We start from the raw sequence: 23,848 nt of genomic DNA on the forward strand, positions 1-23,848 counted from the left end.
CAGGTACTGGTTTCTGTAATAATGTCTCCGGCTCATTTCTTTTTGAGTGCTCCTTATATTTGTCCAACTTCATATGTTGCAACCAAGCCAAGAGGTTGTACAGTCAGACACAATTTCTTCCCTGCATCAAATATTGGGACCACAACACCATTCAAAATTTCTTTGTGAGAGCATAGTGCAATGGGCACTGTTGTCCTGGCACAGCATTTAACCTTTGTGAAGAGCAACTTCTTCCTGCAGTACATACATTTTCTTGTAAAACAAAGTACATAATTCTGCCCATGTAAGAGGCATGTAAAAAGGCACATCCAACCACTGATGAAACTTTACTATAAATCTTTTCTGGTGACAATACATTGACCAAAATGAAGGTCTTCAAATTCCCGCTGGTGACAGTTGTGAAGACTTCTTATATCATAATGAAAATCTGAGTAAGTAGGGGGACATTCAGACTACTGGAATAGGAGCATGAGCTTTAACATGCAACCAAAATATTGTTTGTCTTGAACAATAATCTACTTTCAAAGCATGAACCTTTTGCACACATTAGGGATGCAATCCAAGTTATGGTTTTGCTGCTCGTTGAAGATGTTTTGAAATGGTGGAGCACCTTTCTGTCCAATTGCATAGACCTTTAGCTCCTTCATTAACCTATATATGCCTTTTTCGGATGTAAGTAAGTGCATTTGTTTCACCAAGATGATAGTTCACAGTACTGTCTCAGTGAAAGAATGTTGACTTGCGAGGGGAGGCCACGACGTTCGGATCATAGATTTATTTTAAAAATTGCACACGTTTAGTAGTTCATTAGGACAACATGATGTGCAAGTAGTATGGCATACTGCTTGGGCAATTTCAAGAAAATCGCAAGAGAAGTTTTAGGCATCAATGACAGACTAGTGTGTTGCAACCATGAACACAAGATGGTGGCAGTCATGTGGTTAGTGTTCGAGCTCCATAATTAGTGGATCTCAGGCTCTAACCCTGCTAATGGGACCCCCTCCCCCCCCCCCTCAACAACACTAATCATGTTATTTCCTACACATTACATCTGAAAGGTAATATGATGACAATACATGTGTATTTGCACAAACTTTTATCAAATTTACAATGTTATTTGACTGTTTACTAACTTTTATTATTACAACAAATGTCATGTGACTTTTATTTCTACAGGCAAGTTAAAAACTTTACCAAACACCTTCAAAGTTCTTTATATTAAATTGGCAATGAACAAGAAATTGCTCCTGAAAATGCTATTAAAACATATTCAATCGTAAATGGCCAACTTCTGGCACCAATATTTATGAAAATGTTAGGTAATTTATGGATTGCATCCAAACTGTTTGAAGAGAGAGAAATTTTCCATAATGTCAATGAGCCTTGTTTTTTTTAGAAACTCTGAAGATTCCTTGTGTATATAGGAAAAGTATATTCATTTGACATAGTAGATGCCGTTTTAATTTATATTTTCCATGTGTGTATGGAAAATATCGTCCTGCAAATTGTAATGTACAAAGCACATCTGATGATTAGTCATACCTACCCTAATATTGTAGAATATTGTTACTCATTGTATTATCGAATAAAGTTATTTACATCTTTATTTATAGATGTTTGGCTTGGTCTTTCCAAGTCTATCCCTCGTTTCTGAAACAGGTGTATGCATGTGGAAGCATGCAGGTGCAAAGCAGTTCTCGCTACATCACCCGCTGACAGATATAATGAAGTTTGGAGATCACAACAGACATACATTTTCAGGAAAACTTCATGCATTTGCTTGTTAACTTATCGATAATTATAAATATAATATTTATTGCGATGATAAAATTTAGCAAAGCTCCAGCAAATACACGTATATTTTCATCAAGTTACCTTTCAAATGTAATATGTATGAAATAATATAATTAGTATTGGGAAAAAAGCATGGGCAGTGTTCGATCCAGCAATCCACTGATGATTGAGCTTGAATGTTAACCACACCACTGACCCATACAATTTCTCTTGTGATTTTCTTGAAATCGCCTATGTAGAACGCCTTAGTACATGCATATTATGTTGTGCCAATGGACTACCAAAAGTGTACAATATCTTAAGTAAATCCTTGATCCAAACATCATGGTCACCCCTTGTTAATATACTTTGCTATTTAAACTAAACTGTATGGGCATTTACTTTTCACATAAGATCTGTTCCAGATCAACCCATTTCCACCACTATATTAATCTGTATGCATTATACCATTCCTGAACAGCACGATCAGGTCATTAACATGGATCCAATGTAGCATAAGGTGCTTAAGGTCAAACCTCAAAACTAGTAACTTAATCTTTTATTTTTATAAAATATATTTATTATCTTGCTGAAGCATGTCTAACAGCTCATTAGCTGAACATAGTACCTTCAGATCATTTTATTTAAAAAATTAACTAAGGAAGGTCACCACTCTAAAATGGAGATTGAGCAATGACATACAGCAACTAACACACTACCATAATAGCTACCTCAACTCTTTTTGCAACATACACTGATTTCTTACCTGACTATAGTCAGCAACCATAGAGGGCTGAGTGGGACACAATAGCATCTGCCAGTCACACCCACTAAATTGGTGATCCCTTGATGCCTCAGAACATGTCCTACCAACCGATCCCTTCTTCTAGTCAAGTTGTGCCATAAACTCCTCTTCTCCCCAATCCTACTCAGTACCTCCTCATTAGTTATGTGGTCTACCCATCTAATCTTCGGCATTCTTCTGTAGCACTACATTGCGAAAGCTTCCATTCTCTTCTTGTCTAAACTATTTACCATCCATGTTTCACTTCCATACATGGCTACACTTCACATAAAACTTTCAGAAACAACTCCCTGACATTTAAATCCTTGCCATTGGCAGTCTACATTTTATATCCTCTCTACTTTGACCATCATCAGTTACTTAGCTCCACAAATAGCAAAACTCATCTACTACTATAAGTGTCTCATTTCCTAATCTAATTACCTCAGCGTCACCCGATTTAATTCATCTACATTCCAATATCCTTGTTTTGCTTTTGTTGAAGTTCATCTTATGTCCTCCTTTCAAGACACTGTCCATTCTGTTCAACTGCTCTTCCAGGTCCTTTGCTGTGTATGGCAGAATTACAATTTCATCAGCAAACCTCGAAGTTTTTATTTCTTCTCCATGGACTTTAATTCATAGTCTGAACGCTTCTTTGGTTTCCTTTACTGCTTGCTCAATATACAGATTGTATAGGCTACAACCCTCTCTCACTCTCTTTCCAACCACTGCTTCCCTTTCATGCCCCTTGACTCATATAACTGCCATATACTTTCTGTAGAAATTGTAAATAGCCTTTCACTCCCTGTGTTTTACCCCTGCCACCTTCAGAATTTGAAAGAGAGTAGTCCAGTCAACATTGTCAAAAGCTTTCTCTACGTCTAGAAATGTAGGTTTGCCTTTCCTTAATCTATCTTCTGAGATAAGTCGTAGGGTGAGTATTGCCTCACGTGTTCCAACATCTCTATGGAATCCAAACTGATCTTCCCCAAGATCAGCTTCTACCAGTTTTTCCTTTCGTCTGTAAAGAATCCATGTTAGTATTTTGCAACCGTTACTTTTTAAACTGATAGTTTGGTAATTTTCACACCTGTCAACACCTGCTTTCTTTGGGACTGGAATTATATTCTTCTTGAATTCTGAGGATGTTTCACCTGTCTCATACATCTTGCTTACCAGATGGAACAGTCTTGTCATGGCTGGCTCTCCCAAAGCTATCAGTAGTTCTAATGGAATGTTGTTTACTCCCGGGGTCTTGTTTTGACTTAGGTCTTTCAGTGATCTGTCAAACACTTCACGCTGTATCATATCTCTCATTTAATCTTCATCTACATGCTCTTCCATTTCCATAATATTGTCCTCAAGTACATCGCCCTTGTATAGACCCTCTATATACTTTTTCCACCTTTCTGCTTGCCCTTCTTTGCTTAGAACTGGTTTCCCATATGAGCTCTTGATATTCATACTGGTGGTTCTCTTTTCTCCAAAGGTATCTTTAATTTTCCTGCAGGCAGCATATATCTTACCCCCAGTGATATACGCCTCTACATCCTTACATTTGCCCTCTAGCCATCCCTGCTTAGCCATTTTGCACTTCCTGTCAATCTCATTTCTGAGATGTTTACATTCCTTTTTGCCTGCCTCAAATGCCTCATTTACTGCATTTTTATATTTTTTCTTTTCATAATTTAAATTCAATATTTCTTCTGTTACCCAAGAATTTCTACTAGCCCTCATTTTCTTTTTACCTACTTGATCCTCTGCTGCCTTCACTATTTCATTTCTCAGAGCTACCCAGTCTTCATCTACTGTACTTCTTAGCCCAATTCTTGTCAATCATTCCTTAATGCTCTCCCTGAAACACTCTACAACTTCTGGTTCTGTCAGTTTATCCAGGTCCCATCCCCTTCAATTCCCACCTTTTTGCAGTTTCTTCAGTTTTAATCTACAGTTGATAACCAAAAGATTGTGGTCAGAGTCCACATCTGCCCCTCGAAATGTCTTACAATTTAAAACCTGGTTCCTAAATCTCTGTCTTACCATTATATAATCTATCTGAAACCTTCCAGTATCTCCAGGCCTCTTCCAAGCATACAACCTTCTTTCATGATTCTTGAACCAAGTTTTAGCTATGATTAAGTTATGCTCTGTGCAAAATTCTACCACGCGGCTTCCTCTTTCATTCCTGAGGACATATACAACCAAATTTACATAATTTATAAACTGATGAGGCACATCATTTTTCTTCCTTAGGCTAAGCAACAATTGTACAGAAAGGAGCAGCCTCTGGTCACAAATTTAAAATCAAATAAATCTGCCACAACATGAAAACAGTGGTCCCCATACATAAAAGAAGCAGAAATAGCTATTTCTATAGATGTCAATTATTAAAATTCACCTCAGTTGATATACAGCAATAGAGTAAATAGCAAATAATGTAAATAAAGCTGTTACAAGAATGAATATATTATTCAATTTTATTTTGTTGGTGTCAGTAATATTATATTCTAAAGCGCCGGTAGATAGGCACAATAAATAAAACACACAAACACACACACAGAATTTCTAGCTTTCGCAACCGACGGTTGCTTCTTCAGGAAAGAGGGAAGGAGAGGGAAAGACGAAAGGATGTGGGTTTTAAGGGAGAGGGTAAGGAGTCATTCCAATCCCGGGAGCGGAAAGACTTACCTTAGGGGGAAAAAGGACAAGTGTACACTCGCACACACACACATATCCATCCGCACATACAAAGACACAAGCAGACATACAAAGACACAACCAGACATTTGTAAAGGCAGCAGAGACGTCAGTCGAGGCGGAAGTACAGAGGCAAAGAAGTTGTTGATTTTCCCATGTGGAAGTTTCTTTCTATTTTATTTATATTATATTATAATATGGTTATATGTTCCCTTACTACACTTTATCCACTATTCAGATTAGTATTATATTTGAAATTTTACAAATTACAGATTTTTAACATAATTTTTTTGGTTAATAGTACAAAGTATATTTTGGAGACGTTTTTTCTCTTTGTAGTCATCTTTTACCTTTACAGCACTTTGCTGCCAATCACATTTTGCACACAAGATTCCTATTTTATGTGCACATTTTCTATAGTTTTATAGAGATCATTGATGGTACTGTTTCTGCAGAGACCTATGTGGCACTTCTTTCTCAGCTTTTGTGCTCCAGCTTCATGTTCTGCCAGCTGTGCTCCCACAATGTTTCTTCCTTGAAGTACTTCCTTTCTACCAAAAGCTCTGTAACTGTGCCGCTTACCTCATCCAAAATGTCATTTGATCGATCATTAAATCTTTACTTTGCCCTGACACACACAGTAACAACTTCTTTGTTTGGTTTCACTTCACGATGGAAAGTGCTTAGAAGAATAGAACTTTCGTTTTCTTTCCATGATGTACTGGCAAGGTGCAGTCCCTGTCGCCCATCAGTGACAGGACACTAGTGAAATATATTTTGGTGCTGCACTTCTTCACCTCATCAGAGTTCTTCAGAGTTCTTTTAACAGACCTGGTTTACTGTCTTCCTTCTCCTGTATCTTGTTAGCTGGATGAAGAGACATAAAGAAGTTGTCTATCATCACATTTCTTCCTCGGTTTAGACAAGGCTCTATCTGGTGTAGGAGAATTTCCTCTCCTACAGGGTGAATTCCAGGATCTGTGTTCTTACTGAGATATGAAAATCACTTCATACACACTTAGCCTCTATCTCAACAACAATTTGGAAACTGACACAACTCTTCTCTGGGTTACCGGGAACGAATTGGGTGAACCTGTATGATTTTTTACATTTCAGACATCAAACTTATTGGTAAACAGGTGTCATCTAACTTTGATTTTTCATTGAAACTTAGCTAAGCATTGGTGCCATGTTGTTGTGTTATTCAGTGTAGCTGCAATTCATTTTTAGTGTGTTTATCACAAAACAATATTGTATAGTACAGCATCCAGAGCAGAAATGAAGGAGGGATCATTTTGACCCTTTCTGAACTTTTAGTGTCAACTTCTTAGATAAACAAGTTCTTAAGAATTTAAATTTGTGAAATGTATATCCTGGAGCTTCTTAAACAATTTATGTCTACCACTTTCACAACACACATAATTAAAGTCTAAGAGAGAAAGAGAACAGTTAACATGCTTTGCTTATTTTTTTTCAGTTATAATAATTAATAATATACATGTGGCTCAATGGTCTAGTGCAATTCTTTGAGTTGGACACCACTTCAGCAACATTTGTGTCCCTAAACTACCTCAATTATCCAACTGTGAAAAGGTAATCTACACTTTGAAGTGGAATCCAAACCATATATGTCATTTTTAGTGGATCCTCATATCATTGAGAGGTGATGGTTAGTCAACAAAAAAAAATGCACACTGAAAAATCCATGAACTGGCCAGGATTCAATCACAAATCTTTTATTTTCCAGGCATGTGCTTTACCATTAGACCACCAGGTCCAACGATGATGTGCTATGGAGTTATAATTTAGTATAATTCATCTTCAAGAAATAAAGTTTTCATTCCCAATAAAAATAATACATGGTGCTTGCTCAAGATCACTCTAAGAGCTATGTTTAACTAGTTAGGTATTTCAACTGGAATATATCTGTATATAATGTCTCATACAATTTGTTATGAACAATCCATAACAATTGAAAATAAACAGTGATCTCTACATCTAAAATAAGAGAAGAAAAATGGAATAACTGAATCTAAAATACTGGGAAATATGTTATTCTCAAAAATCTTTGCTCACTTACCTAATGGCATAAAATGCCTTACAAGTAACACAGCAAAATTCCATAACAAGCCTTAAATTATGTTACACAATAGATAAACTGACTCACACCACTTCAATACAATATATCATTCAAATAGCCTATATATAATTAAGCCAAATCATTTCTGTGAGTAATATTGGGGTGGAAAAACTGAAACATGAACAAATAATTGTAACATCAATAACAAGAGATAGTTTACTTTTTGAATGGAGATGATGATCATTTTACAAAGCCTCTTAAGGAATGAATGAAAATCTATTGTTATATAACCAGGAAAGAGTGAAAAGTATTTATTAAGAATGCTGAATGCACTAAAAAGCAAGGGGAACACAGGGTACAGTAACTAGTCCATGATACAAGCAAGCAGTAAACGACAGTTAGCAGTAACATTACTTCACTGATACATGGGTAAGAAATATTGATCATATATTTTTAAGAGTTTCTAAAGCAATCTTAGTCTTTAGTAAAATATTGTTTAAATTGTCACAGAACTTCATGATATTCTAATAATTTATGCTGAAAATCACAAAATATAGAATTCATTTGAACACTTGCGAGATGAGAAATTGAGTAATGCCAAGCATAATATATTTTTTTTAGTTATAAGATATGAGAGAACAAACCTGGTATTACTACATTGCTTTTTGAAGGAAATTGCTGATCTGTATTTGTAGCTAGAAAAAGACAGTCTGGATTTTTTAGATATGAGCCTGCTTTTAGTATTTTGGGATAGCTGATCTGTTCATCAAATCCTACAATTACAGCTCCTACTTCTGGATCCAGCTTTGTTTTGGAGCTAACTAGTGTTCCCATATCACACACCATAGGATCAGGCTGCAAAGCACAGATTTAGTCACATATGTATAAAGTGAAAAAAAAACATAAATAGACATAAACAAACATCTTTAGTGTTCTTGGAATCAAAAACTTTCACAATATTAAAGTCTTTCCTATGTTGTTGCTCAAGAACTGCCTGGAAAGCCTACTTTTATTGACAGATCTTAAGATTTGACTGCTCTTTTGATTGGGAACATTTGTGAAATTAATTTCACTGAGACTGAAGACAGATCTTCCACACAAACATTTAATAGATAAAATATAAATATGTTAGTCAGAAAAAAACTGTTAATGACAATGAAACTGGAAAGACTGATGAAAGCTTACAGACATTAAGAAATATAAGTCATTCTTGGAGTTTACTCAACATGTATTATCCTTTCCAGACCACCGATCCCACTAACAAGCGAAACCCAAAGAAGGTGACACCATATCAGGCCTCAGAAGCATCTGGCTCAGTCCTAGTTGCAGGTGTGAATCAAGAAGTGATTTTGAACATTACTTAAAGGAGCAAATCATGGAATTGTAAATGAGCAGTTAGGGCAGTATTACAATCACAAGGGAAAGAGCTCAAATTCCATTTCTTAACTGCAGCAATATTTACAAAGCAATACAAACTGAATATTAAACACTGAAACTGAGAAGAAAGAGTAAAGTTCACAAGCTATCAAGCACCAATTACAAGTTATAAAAATGTAATTAATGAAGCTGCTATAAAGTTGTGGTAAGTGCAAGAGAGAAGTGCTACCAATGAGGGGCAACAGTGGAGCACGATGACACTTTACTTAGCCTCTAGTTCATAGAAGTCCAATGTGTTGTGCCAATGGAGGGTGCTGGTTGTCCACAAGCTCTTGTCAACCGCTCCAGGATATCGACAAAAGTATGGTTGAGTGAACGTGCTGGATTCAATTTAAACTACTTGATCCCAGCAAGAAAACAGCAGATTCACTGCCACCCTAAAGTCCATACCTACAATAAGCTACCTCTTTCTTACCAGTGAGTCCTGAGGGAGCTCTACAGATCTGTTAGATTGCCATTACCTGGCTGGTCCTAACCCCAACTACTTCCCAGGAATGGCATATGCCTGAACTCCTTGTGTTCTCCTTCAAACCAAAGTGCTTCTCACACAGTCACCACCCTCTCAGTGGCCACCAATAGTTACACTTTGGAACACATTGGCTTAAAATTAATCTGTCCTAAACCCACTCCTGTGCAGTGGGAATAGTGTTAAGTAATTTCTGTCTCACTCTCGTCATGGACAAACAGAAAATCTGTATGCAGGTTTATTAAAAATTCTTATTTCGAACTGACTTCCCTAATAAAATAAATTTAGAATCATAAACAGAACCAAAAAATTGTATTACGCTATCACATCTTTCAATACTGTGGTAGATATCATGCCATACTATTACATAAACTGTATTACGTACAAGCCATCAAACTGTCATACAAATGCTAAACATGGGGCCAGTTCGAGAAAATTTTTTCACCCAAGAGACGCTTCCATGTATGCTTTTGTTTATGGAGTTTTCACTAGAAATTGTGATATGCATTGTACACAAATCATGCACTTGGGTGCCACTATCAGCTTGGCACCCTAAGTGACCGCTACTAATTTTGATACATCCAGCAAAGAAATCTTACTGTTTCGGCACCTTTGGTGCCTCTCTCAGCTTAGGGCATCCAAAGTGGCAGCTCGTGTCACTTGTGCTTTAAACTGGCCCTGGCTACATAAATATCATAACAGTAAAGGGGGAAAAAACTTGTGCACACCCATGGGAAATACTTAAAAAAATGTGAGTACAATCAATTATCAAATATTTACAGCTTTGACAGAAATCAAAGGATTTATGTATGTTAATGAAAAGGATAAGATTAGGATTTAACATCAAACTGATGTAAGGGTCATTACAGATGGCTCAGCTAGAGAAGGGAGGCAGCTTTTGACCAAGGACTGTTAGAAGAACTGATCTAGCATTTTTCTATTTTGCTTTAAGCACACCACAGAAAACCCACACATGGTCAGCTGTTCAGAGAAAAGTAATGCTTGCTTACAGCATATTACTCAATACAATGATTTCACATGTTCATGGAATCTCAATGAGTAAAATGAACTGTGAACTCCTCCACTACATAGAGTATAATTTCTCACTTCTTGTCTAAAATTATGAACATGTGAGTAAGTTTCTTCTTCAATACATGCACTGACTCATTGAGTTGAAAATATGTTGAAGTTCCACATGATACTCCTCCAGAACTACAATATTTTGATTTGCTGATGATTTGTTAAAATGCTACAGACCTCTATAAATGAGAATATTTGTGAAAATATCATAACAAAAGGGAAAATTGTAATTAAAAAAAACCAAACATGAGAGAGATATAAATTCATTTCCAATAAATAGTTTGTTCGTAATACTATGAGTGAGACATGATTAATACATATGCACTTCTGAGCTTTTTTTTTTTTCTTAAATAAACTGTAACTTTCTACAAATTTCAAAATTACGTTTTGAAAATATGAATTGTCACAGGATGTTAACTGTCTTGAGAAATGATACAGTGGAAGAACTCCTAACTGTCAGCTATGGCATTAATGCAAGAAATTCTTAAAGTCAAAATATGTGTACATAGAGATGAAAGAATCTGAAATTTTTTGGTTATTTAGAAATTATTTTCTCCAAAACCCTCATCCTAAATGTTCTAAAAAATTCATGGTACGTTAGTTGATCACTGTACTTAGGAAGTGTACAATCAGAAAGGGCAATACTTGTCTGCACAAAATGTGAGAAATTTCCCAGACATGATGCAGAGACAAGCGATGCCTTGGTCTGAGTGTAACAGTTCTTTCCAGTAATGCCAAATATTACATGCTTCAGATGTTTCTAAACTCAGTTTGAGGACCAGGGCCAAGTTAAAGGCAAAGTATGCCTAGCATTTAGAGAGGCCTATCAGGAGTCGGGTTTATTGGAAGGAGAATAGCACTGGGATGGCTTATTTCTAGAAGTCAAGCTGGTCTCCCTTTCAGAGCAATTGCTGTACTACTGACTACATGCAGTGCAGCAAAACCAAAGTCTCTATGGGAAAAATAGAAGCCAGCCCCAGGTGAGTACATACTTGCCAAAGTCCATGGGGAAAGTCTTATACTGAAAATTAAGCTTCAATCAAACATTATCAACAGCACTTTCATTATCTTTGAGAACAAGTGTATGGTCACGGCACATAAAACTTTGCTGCGACTTCGCCTGCCTGCATCAGTTTGAGACCAACAAGGCATACTTTATGCTGATTATATCTAAGAATCCCCCCCCCCCCCCCTTCCTCCTCCCCATGAACCATGGACCTTGCCATTGTTGAGAGGCTTGTGAGCCTCAATGATAAAGCCTGCTGTACCATAGGTGCAACCACAATGGAGGCGTATCTGTAGAGAGACCAGACAAACATGTGGTTCCAGAAGAATGGCAGCAGCCTTTTCAGCAGTTGCAGGGCAACAGTCTGGATGACTGACTGATCTGGCCTTGTAACATTAACCAAAATGGCCTTGCTGTGCTGGTACTGTGAATAGATGAAAGCAAGAGGAAACTACAACTGTAATCTTTCCTGAGGGCAGGCAGCTTCACTGTATGAATAAATGATGATGGAATCCTCTTCGGTAAAATATTCTGGAGGTAAAATAGTTCCTCATTAGGATCTTTGGGTGGGGACTACTCAGGAGTATGTTGTTATCAGGAGAAAAAAAACTGGCATTCTACAGATTGGAGTGCGGAATGTTAGATCCCTTAAATGGGCAGGTAGGTTAGAAAATTTAAAAAGGGAAATGTATACATTAAAGTTGGATATAGTAGGAATTAGTGAATTTCATTTTCAGGAGGAACAAGACTTCTGGTCAGGTGAATAGAGAGTTATAAATACAAAATCAAATAAGGGTAATGCAGGAGTAGGTTTAATAATGAATAAAATAATAATAATAATAATAATAATAATAATAATAGCACGGATAAGCTACTACGAACAACATAGTAAACACATTATTGAAGCCAAGATAGGCATGAAGCCCTCACCTACCACAGCAGTACAAGTTTATATGCCAACCGCCTCTGCAGATGATGAAGAGATTGTAGAAATGTACGTGGGATAAAAGAAATTATTCTGATAGTTAAGGGAGATGAAAATTTAATAGTTATAGGGGACTGGAATTCGATAGTAGGAAAAAGAGAAGAAGGAAAAGTAGTAGATGAATATGGAATGGGGGAAAGGAATGAAAAAGGAAGCTGTCTGGTAGAATTTCGCACAGAGCATAATTTTATAATACCTAACACTTGGTTTAAGAATCATGAAAGAAGATTTTATATGTGGAAGGGGCCTGCAGACACGAGATGGTTTTAGACAGATTATATAATGGTAAGACAGAAATTTAGGAACCAGGTTTTAAATTTTAAGACTTTTCCAGTGGCATATGTGGACTCTGACCAAAATTTAATGGTTATGAACTGGAGATTAAAACTAAAGGACTTGCAAAAAGGCGGGAATTTAAGATGAGACCTGGGTAAAGTGAAAGAACCAGACATTGTAGATAGTTTCAGAGAAAGGATTAGGAAATGTTTGACAAGAACAGGGGAAAGAAATGCAGTAGAAGAAGAACGGGTAGCTTTGAGAGATGAAATATTGAAGGTAGCAGAGGATCAAGTAGGTAAAAAGATGAGGGCTAGTAGAAACTCTTGGGTAACAGAAGAAATATTGAATTTATTGATGAAAAGAAAAAATATATATAAATGCAGTAAATGAAGGAGGTGAAAAGAAATACAAATGTCTCAAAAATGAGATCAACAGGAAGTGCAAAATGGCTAAGCAAGAATGGCTACATGACAAATATAAGGTGCTAGAGACATATATCACTAGGGGGTAAGATAGATACTGCCTACAGGACAATTAAAGATACCTTTGGAGGAAAGAGAACCACCAGTATGAATATCAAGAGCTCATATGGAAAACCAGTTCTAAGCAAAGATGAGAAAGCAAAAAGGTGGAAGGAGTATATAGAGGGTCTATACAAGGGCAATGTACTTGAGGACAATATTATGGAAATGGAAGAGCTTGTAGCTGAAGATTAAATGGGAGATATGATACTGTGTAAAGTGTTTGACAGATCACTGAAAGATCTAAGTCGAAACAAGGCCCCGGGAGTAGACAACATTCCATTAGAACTACTGATAGCCTTGGGAGAGGCAGCCATGACAAGACTGTTCCATCTGGTAAGCAAGATGTATAAGACAGGCAAAATTCCCTCAGACTTCAAGAAGAATATAATAATTCCAATCCCAAAGAAAGCAGGTGTTGACAGGTGTGAAAATTACCAAACTATCGGTATAATAAGTCACGGCTGCAAAATACTGACATGAATTCTTTACAGATGAATGGAAAAACTGGTAGAATCCAACATCGGGGAATATCAGTTTGGATTCCGTAGAAATGCTGGAACATGCGAGGCAGTATTGACCCTATGACTTATCTTAGATTAAGGAAAGGCAAACCTATGTTCTCCCATTTGGAGACTTAGAGAAAGCTTTACACAATGTTGACTGGAATACTATCTTTCAAATTCTGAAGGTGGCAGGGGTCAAATCAGGGAGCAAAAGGCTATTTACAATTTGTACAGAAACCAAATGGCAGTTATATGAGTCGAGGGGCAAGAAAGGGAAGCAGTGGTTGGGAACAGAATGAGGCAGGGTTGTAGCCTATCCTAGACGTTACTCAATCTGTATATTGAGCAAGCAGTAAAGGAAATCAAAGAAAAATTGAGATTAGGAATTAAAATCCATGGAGACAAATAAAAACTTTGAGGTTTGCCGATGACATTTTAATTCTGGAACTTACTTGGAAGGACTTGGAAAAGCAGTTGAACGGAATGGACAGTGTCTTGAAAGGAGGATATAAGACGAACATCAACAAAAGCAAAACGAGGATAATGGAATGTAGTCAAATTAAATCGAGTGATGCTGAAGGAATTAGTTTAGGAAATGAGATACCTACAGTAGTATATGAATTTTGCTATTTGGGGAGCAAAATAACTGATGATGGTCGAAGCAGAGAGGATATAAAATGTAGACCGGCGATGACAAGGAAAGAGTTCCTGAAGAATGGAAATTTGTTAACATCGAGTATAGTTTTAAATGGCAGGAAGTCGTTTCTGAAAGTCTTTGTGTGAAGTGTAGCCCTGAATGGAAGTGAAACATGGACAATAAATAGTTTAGACAAGAAGAGAATAGAAGCTTTCGCAATGTGGTGCTACAGAAGAATGCTGAAGATTAGATGGGTAGACCACAAAACTAATCAGGAGATATTGAATAGAATTGGGGAGAAGAGAAATTTGTGGCACAACTTGACTAGAAGGAAGGATCGGTTGGTAGTTCTGTGGCATCAAGGGATCGCCAATTTAGTATTGGAGGGAAGCGCAGGGGGTAAAAATCATAGAGCAAGACCAAGGGATGAATCACTAAGGAGATTCAGAAGGATGTATGTTGCAGTAGTAACTTGGAAATGAAGAAGCTTGCACAGGACGCATTAATATGAAGAGCTGCATAAAACCAGTCTCTAGACTGAAGACAACAACAACAACAACAACAAATATAAGAAATTAATTACTATGTTTAACAGTTGCGTGTATACATAGTAGACAAGAAGCCAAGTCTAACCAGAAAAAAGCATACCAAATTATAATGAATAAGACATGCTCCCAGGGGCACAGGGACAACATTTTTAACAAATTTAATCAGGACACAGAGTGCAGTTGTTATCGCCATCATCTCTTCAGCAGTTGTAGCAACATTAATTGAAGAGGGAAGGACAGTTCCTTCTGCTCTTGATTTGTCACTTCACATTGCAAGACACAAAAATCCTTCCTGTAACATAAGCTATGCAAGGGGTCAAGTGCTCAAGGGATGCAAATTGATCATATGAGATGAATGCACCATGGTTCACAAAAAGGCTATCGAGGCATTTGACGTCATGTGGAGAGGTTTGAGAGGAGACAACAAACTGATGAGAAGAGTTCTTGTACTCCTCTGTGGAGATTTCCGTCAAACCCTGCCCATAATCGCAAAGACAACACCCACTGACAAAATCCACAGATGTTGGTGATACTCAGTTTTGTGAAGTTACTTTAAAGTACATGTGAGTACATTTAATGGAAGAGAGTGAACAAATTTTCTCCAATAAACTGCTAGAAATTGGAGAACATAGAGTAAACTGTTGCTTTCTCTGGAAATACAAAAGTGTCATCTCATTTTTGCAATGTGATGTTGTCTGTTGGAGAGCTAATGTACGACAGTCTATCTATTTCCCATATGTATTGTGCAAGGTGGGCTAATGGACTAAGGGGGAAAGGTCTTATTTTCAATAAAGTTTTAACTTTTCCAAGTTTTGTTCATTGTACAAGGGAACTGTGTTTCATTTTGAGGTTGAGGCAAGGCTTGGGCTAATGCAATACCAGCTACCACTGGAAATCGCCGCCAAGGCGTCCTTTTTAAATGCAAACTGTTCCCACAGCATAAGTAGCACTGACAGAGTGACTCTCTACCTACATGTAGCTAATGGAGGTATGCTTCTAGAAATCCCTCGTGCAACCAATCAGAGAAGTGCGAATGGTTGCATGCAGACTGCGGAGCAAGCTGGCATGACCAAGCCACAACGAACCGCTTGCTCTTAATCCAATCAGGCGTGTCCTCCACATGCCTCTTTCAGGCAACATGCCCCTCAGTCCATTAATGGCCTACCAGGCTCCACCCGTATCTCTAACCTTCCTTGGCGTCAAATGTGCTTGCATACACCACGCTGTGTGAAAACGTTCACAGGGCGCATCGCCGTTGTTTTACAACTTCAATGCATAATTTGAAATCAACTAACTTCCATGAAGAGTATGGGCAGTGGATTTTGCTAACCACTGTAGTGAAAGGACTTAATTTCTGTTAAGCCCCTATGTGGTAGACAATATCAGCTGGATTTGGGGTGCTTTTCTGCTATATACCAGGATGAGCTAGCAGAGATCCGTATATTACCAAAGCTCGCTATGATGTGCAGTTTTGCTTTCTCAACCTGTTGTCTGTGGAGATATGCCACCCCGTAACTATGCACTGAAATGCCGATGCCACATGATATTATTCAAACCAAAATTCTTGTCATATCTGAACTTTGTTATATTTACAAGCTATTTCGCACTCTTTACAATATGTGCAATCAGATATGATGGTCATCTACTCTACTGACTTGAAAACTGAAGACTTACCACACCAAAAAAGATAGTGTCTTGCATTTAGTCACCATTCCCAAATCAAGCACTCATGGCTTTGAGTACGATATTCCCCATTAATGATCAAAGTAAGTTTGAACGATTCACTATGAGTACCAGTACAGTGAGGATGGAATGCACTAGAAGGAAATATTTATCGACTTTACCATGACTTTTTCAATTATCATTAACTGTCGGTCACTTAAACCTACTGAAACTAATTTTGTGCTTTTTTATGCAAATCTGTGCTTGAGGATTTGGTGAATGATCCCTACATGTTAATACATCCAGGTTCTCAATAATCATATTTGAATTTTGCATTTTTATACACTTGCATGGGTACAATAATTTTTTCCCTTTGTTGAATTGTACAGTACCGGTGGGACAAAAGCTGCACAGTGTGTGGTGCGGACACACCATTGGGCGACGCCATGTTGCACATTCCCACACATGAGTAAGAAAAGCAGTGTACTACGGCTTCAAATTGTACGCTAATCATAGGACACTGTCTGCTCAGTTCAAATCATTTATATTTTGTTGCAACATTTACAAAAAGATACTAGTCAGCTGCAGTTAAATCACTTACTTATATAACAGCTTCCATGCATTGGTTACTATTCCTATCTTAATTTCTCAAAAGAAGTTCATAGCATTGAGTTGATTTTGAGAAGGAAGACAGCCAGGCTTTTGCTGCCACAGCCTCTCACAACCCTCACAGGCATTGACGTGCTGATTTACCCCTCGAGGACACCAACCAGTGCACGTATGTGGCTTGTGAGCGAGAATAGGCAGATAGCCTTTCTTTGTGAAAGATATTCTGCTGCGATCATCTGTGGACTGACACCCATGACAGAGCAGATGGCCTTTCTTTGTGAAAGATATCCTGCTGCGATCATCTGTGGACTGACACCCATGACAGAAGAATGGAATAAATAAATGCATATGGTACACTAGGAACTCAGCTAGTTTTTGATACAATAAAGGACATTCTGTCAGATAAGCACAACAGTTAATAATCAGAACATAAAATAAACTTTCACTTTAAATATGTCATACTCAAACTGACACAAACATGATCTTGTCAGAAAAGAAAGCCATGATCACATATTTGCTCTATTCATGAGCCAAAACACTGTAATCAACTATTTAACAGCATGTTGGCCCACCTTTGGAACACAATGCAATAACGATACTGAATAGCATCGTTTCAACAGATACTTAGAATGTTTCCAGAGGTATGTGATACCCGGGGTCTGTGCACAGGTCACACATTTCTTGTAAATTATGGACAAGTGAGCTGCGAGTGCAGATCTGTTTCCCAATAGTATCTCAGATGCATTCTATAAGGTTCAGATAACACAAATTTGGTAGTCAAAACATCAATGTGAGCTCACTATAATGCTCCTGAGAACAACTGGAGGACTCATCTGGCCTTGTGACATGTTAAGTTATCTTGCTGTTTATGCCACCGCCATCGGGAAAGACATCAAATATGAAGGTATACAGGTGGTCTGCAATAATGTTTACGAATCTACTCAGTGAGATTGCTGAATCAGGAACTCAGCAGCGAGCAAACAAAAGGATGACAGTAGAGTCTTAATCTCACGAGAAAGCAACAAGAATTCTGAGATGCCAAACAAGAGCACTCAAAAGAAGAAGACAACAGACAAGCAGGAAGCCACACCCCCCCCCCCCCCCCCAAACATGATGACATGGAGGACACGGGACTGAACTGATGGCAAAAGGTGACAAGACATCACTTAGTTTCCAAGCAGGCATGGTCAAAAGACCAAAACACCTTTTACCTTTTCATTCACGACAATGGAATGGTGCAGTGGGCCGAGATGATGGAAGAAATTGACCAGAACTCAAAACGCAAGGCATACAGCAGTGCTTGTGGGAGGGCACAGATGATCTCTTTCCAGCATGAAGACAACAGGAAGGTGGCCAAACAAACCCTAGCTGCTCACATGGTCACCAAAGAAACATGGGCCAAACCCACATGGAGGGGATGATAAAAGCCATCATCAGGGTGCTGCCATGGGTGGTGGACATCACAAGCATCATCACTGAAGCAGGAAGACTGGGCTCCTACAGCAACATCTCACTGTGGTGGAAGTCCAATCAAAAGTGGGTGACAGTGTGGCTATTTGTGGAACTGCACTGGCACGAGAACATCAACATATTCGGCCTGATGGAACTCATGGATATATTGGTCGCACTGATGCCACCAGAATTTGACATCTCTTCTCAATATTTCACATACTAGCAGTGTGACCATGTGGCCAAGCACTTCAACAGAAACCCTCTTTGTGGGAAATGTGCAGGACTCCACACCTCACAAAAAGCTAGGTGGAAAAAGATGATATTGCCACAGTGCTCGAACTGTAGGGGCATGCATGTGGCCAGCTGATATGGAGTAGCATGTTTATTCTATAGGCTAATATGTTCCACTTCTAACCACTCAGGCTGATGAAAGATGTTCATAGAAACTGGAAGAATTGTATCGGTAGTTGTTAAGTGTGGAACAGCCCACTGTGTGTGCTCTGGTTTTGCATATCAGCAGATTGGAGGGGAAAAAAAAGTTCAGAAAATTGAGAATGTACAACAGCTGGTGCATGTCTAAACCTGCTGCGGAGAGCCACTTATGACTTAGTGTCATGGCTTTGCGGTGCCTTGAAAGTCATGGAGCAAAGGCTGCGGACAATAAAGCATGTGCCAGAACAATTGAAGAATATATGGAAACTGTCATTCTCTAATGTCAAATTAGAACAAGAATACACGTTGCAATCTATGTTGAGCTACCAGTTCAGAGAGACTTGTTTCACCTTCAGCTGCAAATGACATTGTGCGGTGGAAACGTTAGGCTTATAATACAGAAGAGGTTCTGCGAAAGTGACTATCTGAACAGATTGTAGCGCTCTTTCAGCATCCATCCACTACAAAAGGTGAAGTGTCTCATCACAGTCTAGTGCATGGAGTGGAACCACCATACCTAAACCACATCCATCACACTTCATTTGGCACCCTAGTGCAAGATGCAAATCCGAAGTGCTAAAAGAAGAGAGCTTTAATAATAATTTAAAAAAATAATTTTGACTAAAACAATGGAAGAAGATATGACACTGTCCAAATCAACCCAGTAACTGAGGAAATACAACCGGTCACATGCTGTGATGTTGCCTGAACTAATTTAAATGTTTAGAAAGAAAGAAGTTTAGTTTGGTTACGACAGCAGAAGCGTTCATTATAATAAAGTGTCAGGCAGAGGATGTTAGTTGACCATAGGAATGAGGTCAACAGTGAAAGATATTCAAGTGCTTAAATAACCTTTAGCACATGAGTGAAGAAGAATTTCATGAGTGGTACAACAAATTCCAAGTAGTGATACTAGATTACAGCTGCAGCAGCAATCTGTTACAGCATCCCTGCGATGGCTGGCCAGTTAGACAACAGCACAGCTCCACTTCACAGTGCAACAGCCAATCAGCCCATTACTACCTAGTCCATGCAAGACGCATACGCATCCTCATGCAGCTAGCTGTAGCATGGATTATTAGGTGAGCTGTAAACAGCACTAACTTGATTTCTATTATTATTATTATTATTATTATTATTATTATTATTATTCTTAGTTGTTCATTCTGGGAATAGTTGAAAAGAAACATTTCACTGGCTTTGGGTAGTTAGGTCAGAATCTATTGACAGTGTTTAACTACAAATGAGGATATACTTATTATTCTTAATGTTGTACACAGGTTGTACTAGGAAGAGAAAGGAATTAGTAGCTCTCATTAAGGCTAAAAGGGGGGAATTAAAAAACTTAGACACGAACTTCTCAAGTTTAAAACACAAGGGTAGGGAATAAAGACAGGAGTTACAGAGATAATTAAACAATGTGACTTCATGAATGAAGTTCAAGAACAGTTTTAAACAGGTAAACAACAAGATCCAACCAATAAAGGAATTGTTGACCAACGAATTCCAAAATGTACATAATCAAATCTCAAATACGCGAGGCCGGGTAGAGGCATTAGAACAAAACAAAGAATTAGGTGAAGTAATTAGTATTCCAAGCACTTTGATTAGTTTGGAGGAGCATCTGCAGGAGCTAGCTGAACAAACAGTACAAAGAGCAGGTTGAGTGTACTAGACCAATTTTTCAAGTTACACTGCGGATCACCAGAGGGAGTTTCAAAAGTTGTGGAAGAATTAGAATGGGATTCCAAACACCAGAACAATTTTAAGAGATTTGTCAGTTGAATGGAACCTTTAGGAGAGAATTTATATGTCCTAGTGAATATACTAAAATGTATGATGCTCATAAGCCCAGGATGAAACATATTTTTGTTCATAATTAATATGTGAATGAGAAATTGAATTTTGATTTCACTACATATCAAGAAAGAAGCTTACTAGTGGAGATAGTTACGTATATAATGGGTTTATTTTTATGGCAATAAGCGTGTGAACATCAATGAAAATGAAGAAAAAAAGCTCTGACCTGTGAACACGTATGTCGTAATATACGAGGGCTATTCAGGAAGTAGGGAACATTTCTGTCTGACGCCACTAGGCGCTGCTGAACAGGTATATTTTGGTGTGTGCATGCTCAGCAGCTCAGTCGGCATCCATCTCTGCATGTATAGTTTTTTCGACATTCGAATTTGAAATGTGAGCTGCAATCGAAAATCCCACCAGTTGTGAGGTGCGGTCTGTGATACACTTTTTGTGGGCAAAAAACCTGAAACCTATAGAAATTTATCGTGAACTGTGCCAAGTGTACAGGAACAACTTCCGTACGGAAATGGTGCATTCGGTTTAAAAATTGCCGAACCAACATTCATGACGAACAGAAGAGTGGACGCCCGACATTGTGACTGACGATTTACTCACTAAAGTTGATGAAACGATTAGTGAAAACCATCGCTTCACAATAACAGAACTTTTTCTTTCTTTTCCACAAGCTTCACGGACTTTGTTGTTTGAAATTGTCACTCAAACGCTAGGCTACCACAAATTTTGTGCACAACGGGTGCCCAAAATGCTTACAGAGCTCCATAAAGAACAGCGAATTGGGGCAACATTGACATTTTTGGAGGCCTACCACAAACATGGCGATTCATTACTGGATCGAATCTTAACTGGTGATGAGACTTGGGTGAAACACGTCAATTATGAGACAAAATTACAGTCCATGGAGTGGGGGCACACAAGGTCCCCCCAAAACCAAGAAAATGTTTGCAGACCTTGTCAGCAAGGAAGTTGATTGTGGCAATGTTTTGGGAGAGGCAAGGTGTGCTTCTTATTGATTTTCTCAAATGTGGAGCTACTATAAATTCTGTCCGGTACTGTCAAACTTTGCACAGCCTTAGAATAGCAGTTCAAAACAAACACCGAAGAAAGCTGATATTCGAAATTTTGTTTTTGCGCGACAGAGTCCGACCCTACATGGCAAACTGCACTAAAGCACTCCTTAATTCTTTTAAATGGGAAATTTTCCCTCATCCACTCTACAGCTCGAATCTTGAACCAAGCAACTTCCACTTGTTTCCCAGGATGAAGAACTGGCTTGCAACACAGCACTTTCATGATGATGCTGAGCTCCAGGCGGGCGTGACTCACTGGCTGAAGTCTCAGGTGGCAGAATTTTACGATAAAGGTCTTTCAAAGCTTGTCCAACATTATGATAAGTGTCTCAATGTGTTTGGTGCCTACGTGGAAAAGTAATATGTCAGTCACTCTTTCAGATGTATATAATAAAATGTATTTCTTGTACTTAGTTTTTTTTAATGCCAAAACATTCCCTACTTTCTGAACAGCCCTTGTATTATGTGAACTATTGCCTTCTGGAAGGCATGCTACAATCCAGAGATGCACAATACTGGCTAATAAGAAGTGGAATATTTAACATAAAGGAAGAAAGTAAAGACTTAAGTAGCATTTATATTCCTGACCCTGGTGGAGGCTATTGTATACTGTGTAGGTACAGCTAAAAATCATTACGGACACAATGTGTCTCAAGTTCAACAGTCATCAAACTGCAGAAAACCCTAAGGTTTATTTTAAAAGATGGGGAGGGAGGTTGCAGTTTAACATCCCATCGACAATGAGGTCATTAGGGACAAGGCACAAGCTCAGAATAGGTACAAGCGGAAAAGGAAATTGCCTGTGCGCTTTCAAAGGAACTACCCCAGCATTTGCCTTAAGTGATTTAGGAAAAGCATGGAAAACCTAAATCTGGATGGCCAGACACGAGTTTGAACCTCTGTTCTCCCAAATGTGAGAGATTTATTTTATAGCTGTAGGTTGAATTTTTATGATTTTATTTATTTACTTTATCACTCACCTGAGGTAAAAGCAAACAATGAAAAATCCAGGATGAAATAATAACAATATTATGAAAAGGGTAGTTGCTACTCACCATAAGGCGGAGATGCTACACAGTCAAACAAATCTTTAGGCCAAACAGGCCTTAATCAGAATAGAATGGACAACACACACACACACACACACACACACACACACACACACACACACACGAGACCACAGTCTCTGGCTATCAACGCTGGACTGCGAGCAGCAGTGCATCATGGAACAAACAATTCGGTGGTGCGGTGAGGAGGAGGACGCGAGGCCACAGAGGGAGAGAGAGCGCAAGGTAGGGCTGGGGGACGGTAAAGTGCTGCTTGCGGAATCATACAGAGACGAGGTGGGGTGAGGGTGGGGCAGCTAGATGCAGTCAGGAGGTTAGACATTGGGCGGGGTTGGGGGGCGGGGGGCAGAGAGGGGAGGAGGGCAGCAGAAAAGGAGACAAGTAAAAAGACTGTGGGTGAGTTGGTGGAATAGAGTGCTGTGTAGTGCTGGAAAGGAAAGAGGAAAGGGAATAGGTGGGTAATGACAATGACTAATGAAGGTTGAGGCCAGGATGGTTATGAGAATGTAGGATGTACTGTAGGGTGAGCTCCCATCTGTGCAGTTTCAGAAAAGCTAGGGTTGGTGGGATGGATTTACATGGCACAGGCTGTGAAGCAATCATTCAAATGAAGGATGCTGTGTTCAACAGTGTGCTCGGCAACGGGGTGGTCCAGCTGTTTCTTGGCCACAGTTTGTTGGTGGCCATTCATGTGGACAGACAGCTTGTTGGTTGCCATGCCCACATAGAATGCTGCACAGTGGTTGCAACTTAGCATATAGATAGATCACATGACTAGTTTCACAGGTAGCCCTGCCTTTGATGTGATAGGTAATGTTCGTGACTGGACTGGAGTCGGTGTGGTGGAAGGATGTATGGGACAGGTCTTGCATCTAGGTCTATTACAGGGATATGTGCCATGAGGCAAGGGGTTGGGAGTAGGGGTTGTCTAGG

The 23,848-nt window shown here is 38.7% G+C and overlaps 1 protein-coding gene across 1 annotated transcript in view; it reads right to left on the minus strand.

Annotated features, from left to right (window-relative positions):
* The window catches only part of LOC126354128 (glycerol-3-phosphate phosphatase), a 72,416-nt gene that overhangs the window by 7,827 nt on the left and 40,741 nt on the right, over positions 1–23,848 (minus strand). Inside the window, exon 4 of the mRNA XM_050003525.1 lies at positions 7,982–8,192. Within this exon, the coding sequence (XP_049859482.1) occupies positions 7,982–8,192 (211 nt within the window). The remainder of the gene's footprint in view (positions 1–7,981; positions 8,193–23,848) is intronic.

The sequence above is a fragment of the Schistocerca gregaria genome, chromosome 3 (assembly GCF_023897955.1).
Source record: "Schistocerca gregaria isolate iqSchGreg1 chromosome 3, iqSchGreg1.2, whole genome shotgun sequence".
NCBI classification, from domain to species: Eukaryota; Metazoa; Arthropoda; class Insecta; order Orthoptera; family Acrididae; genus Schistocerca; species Schistocerca gregaria.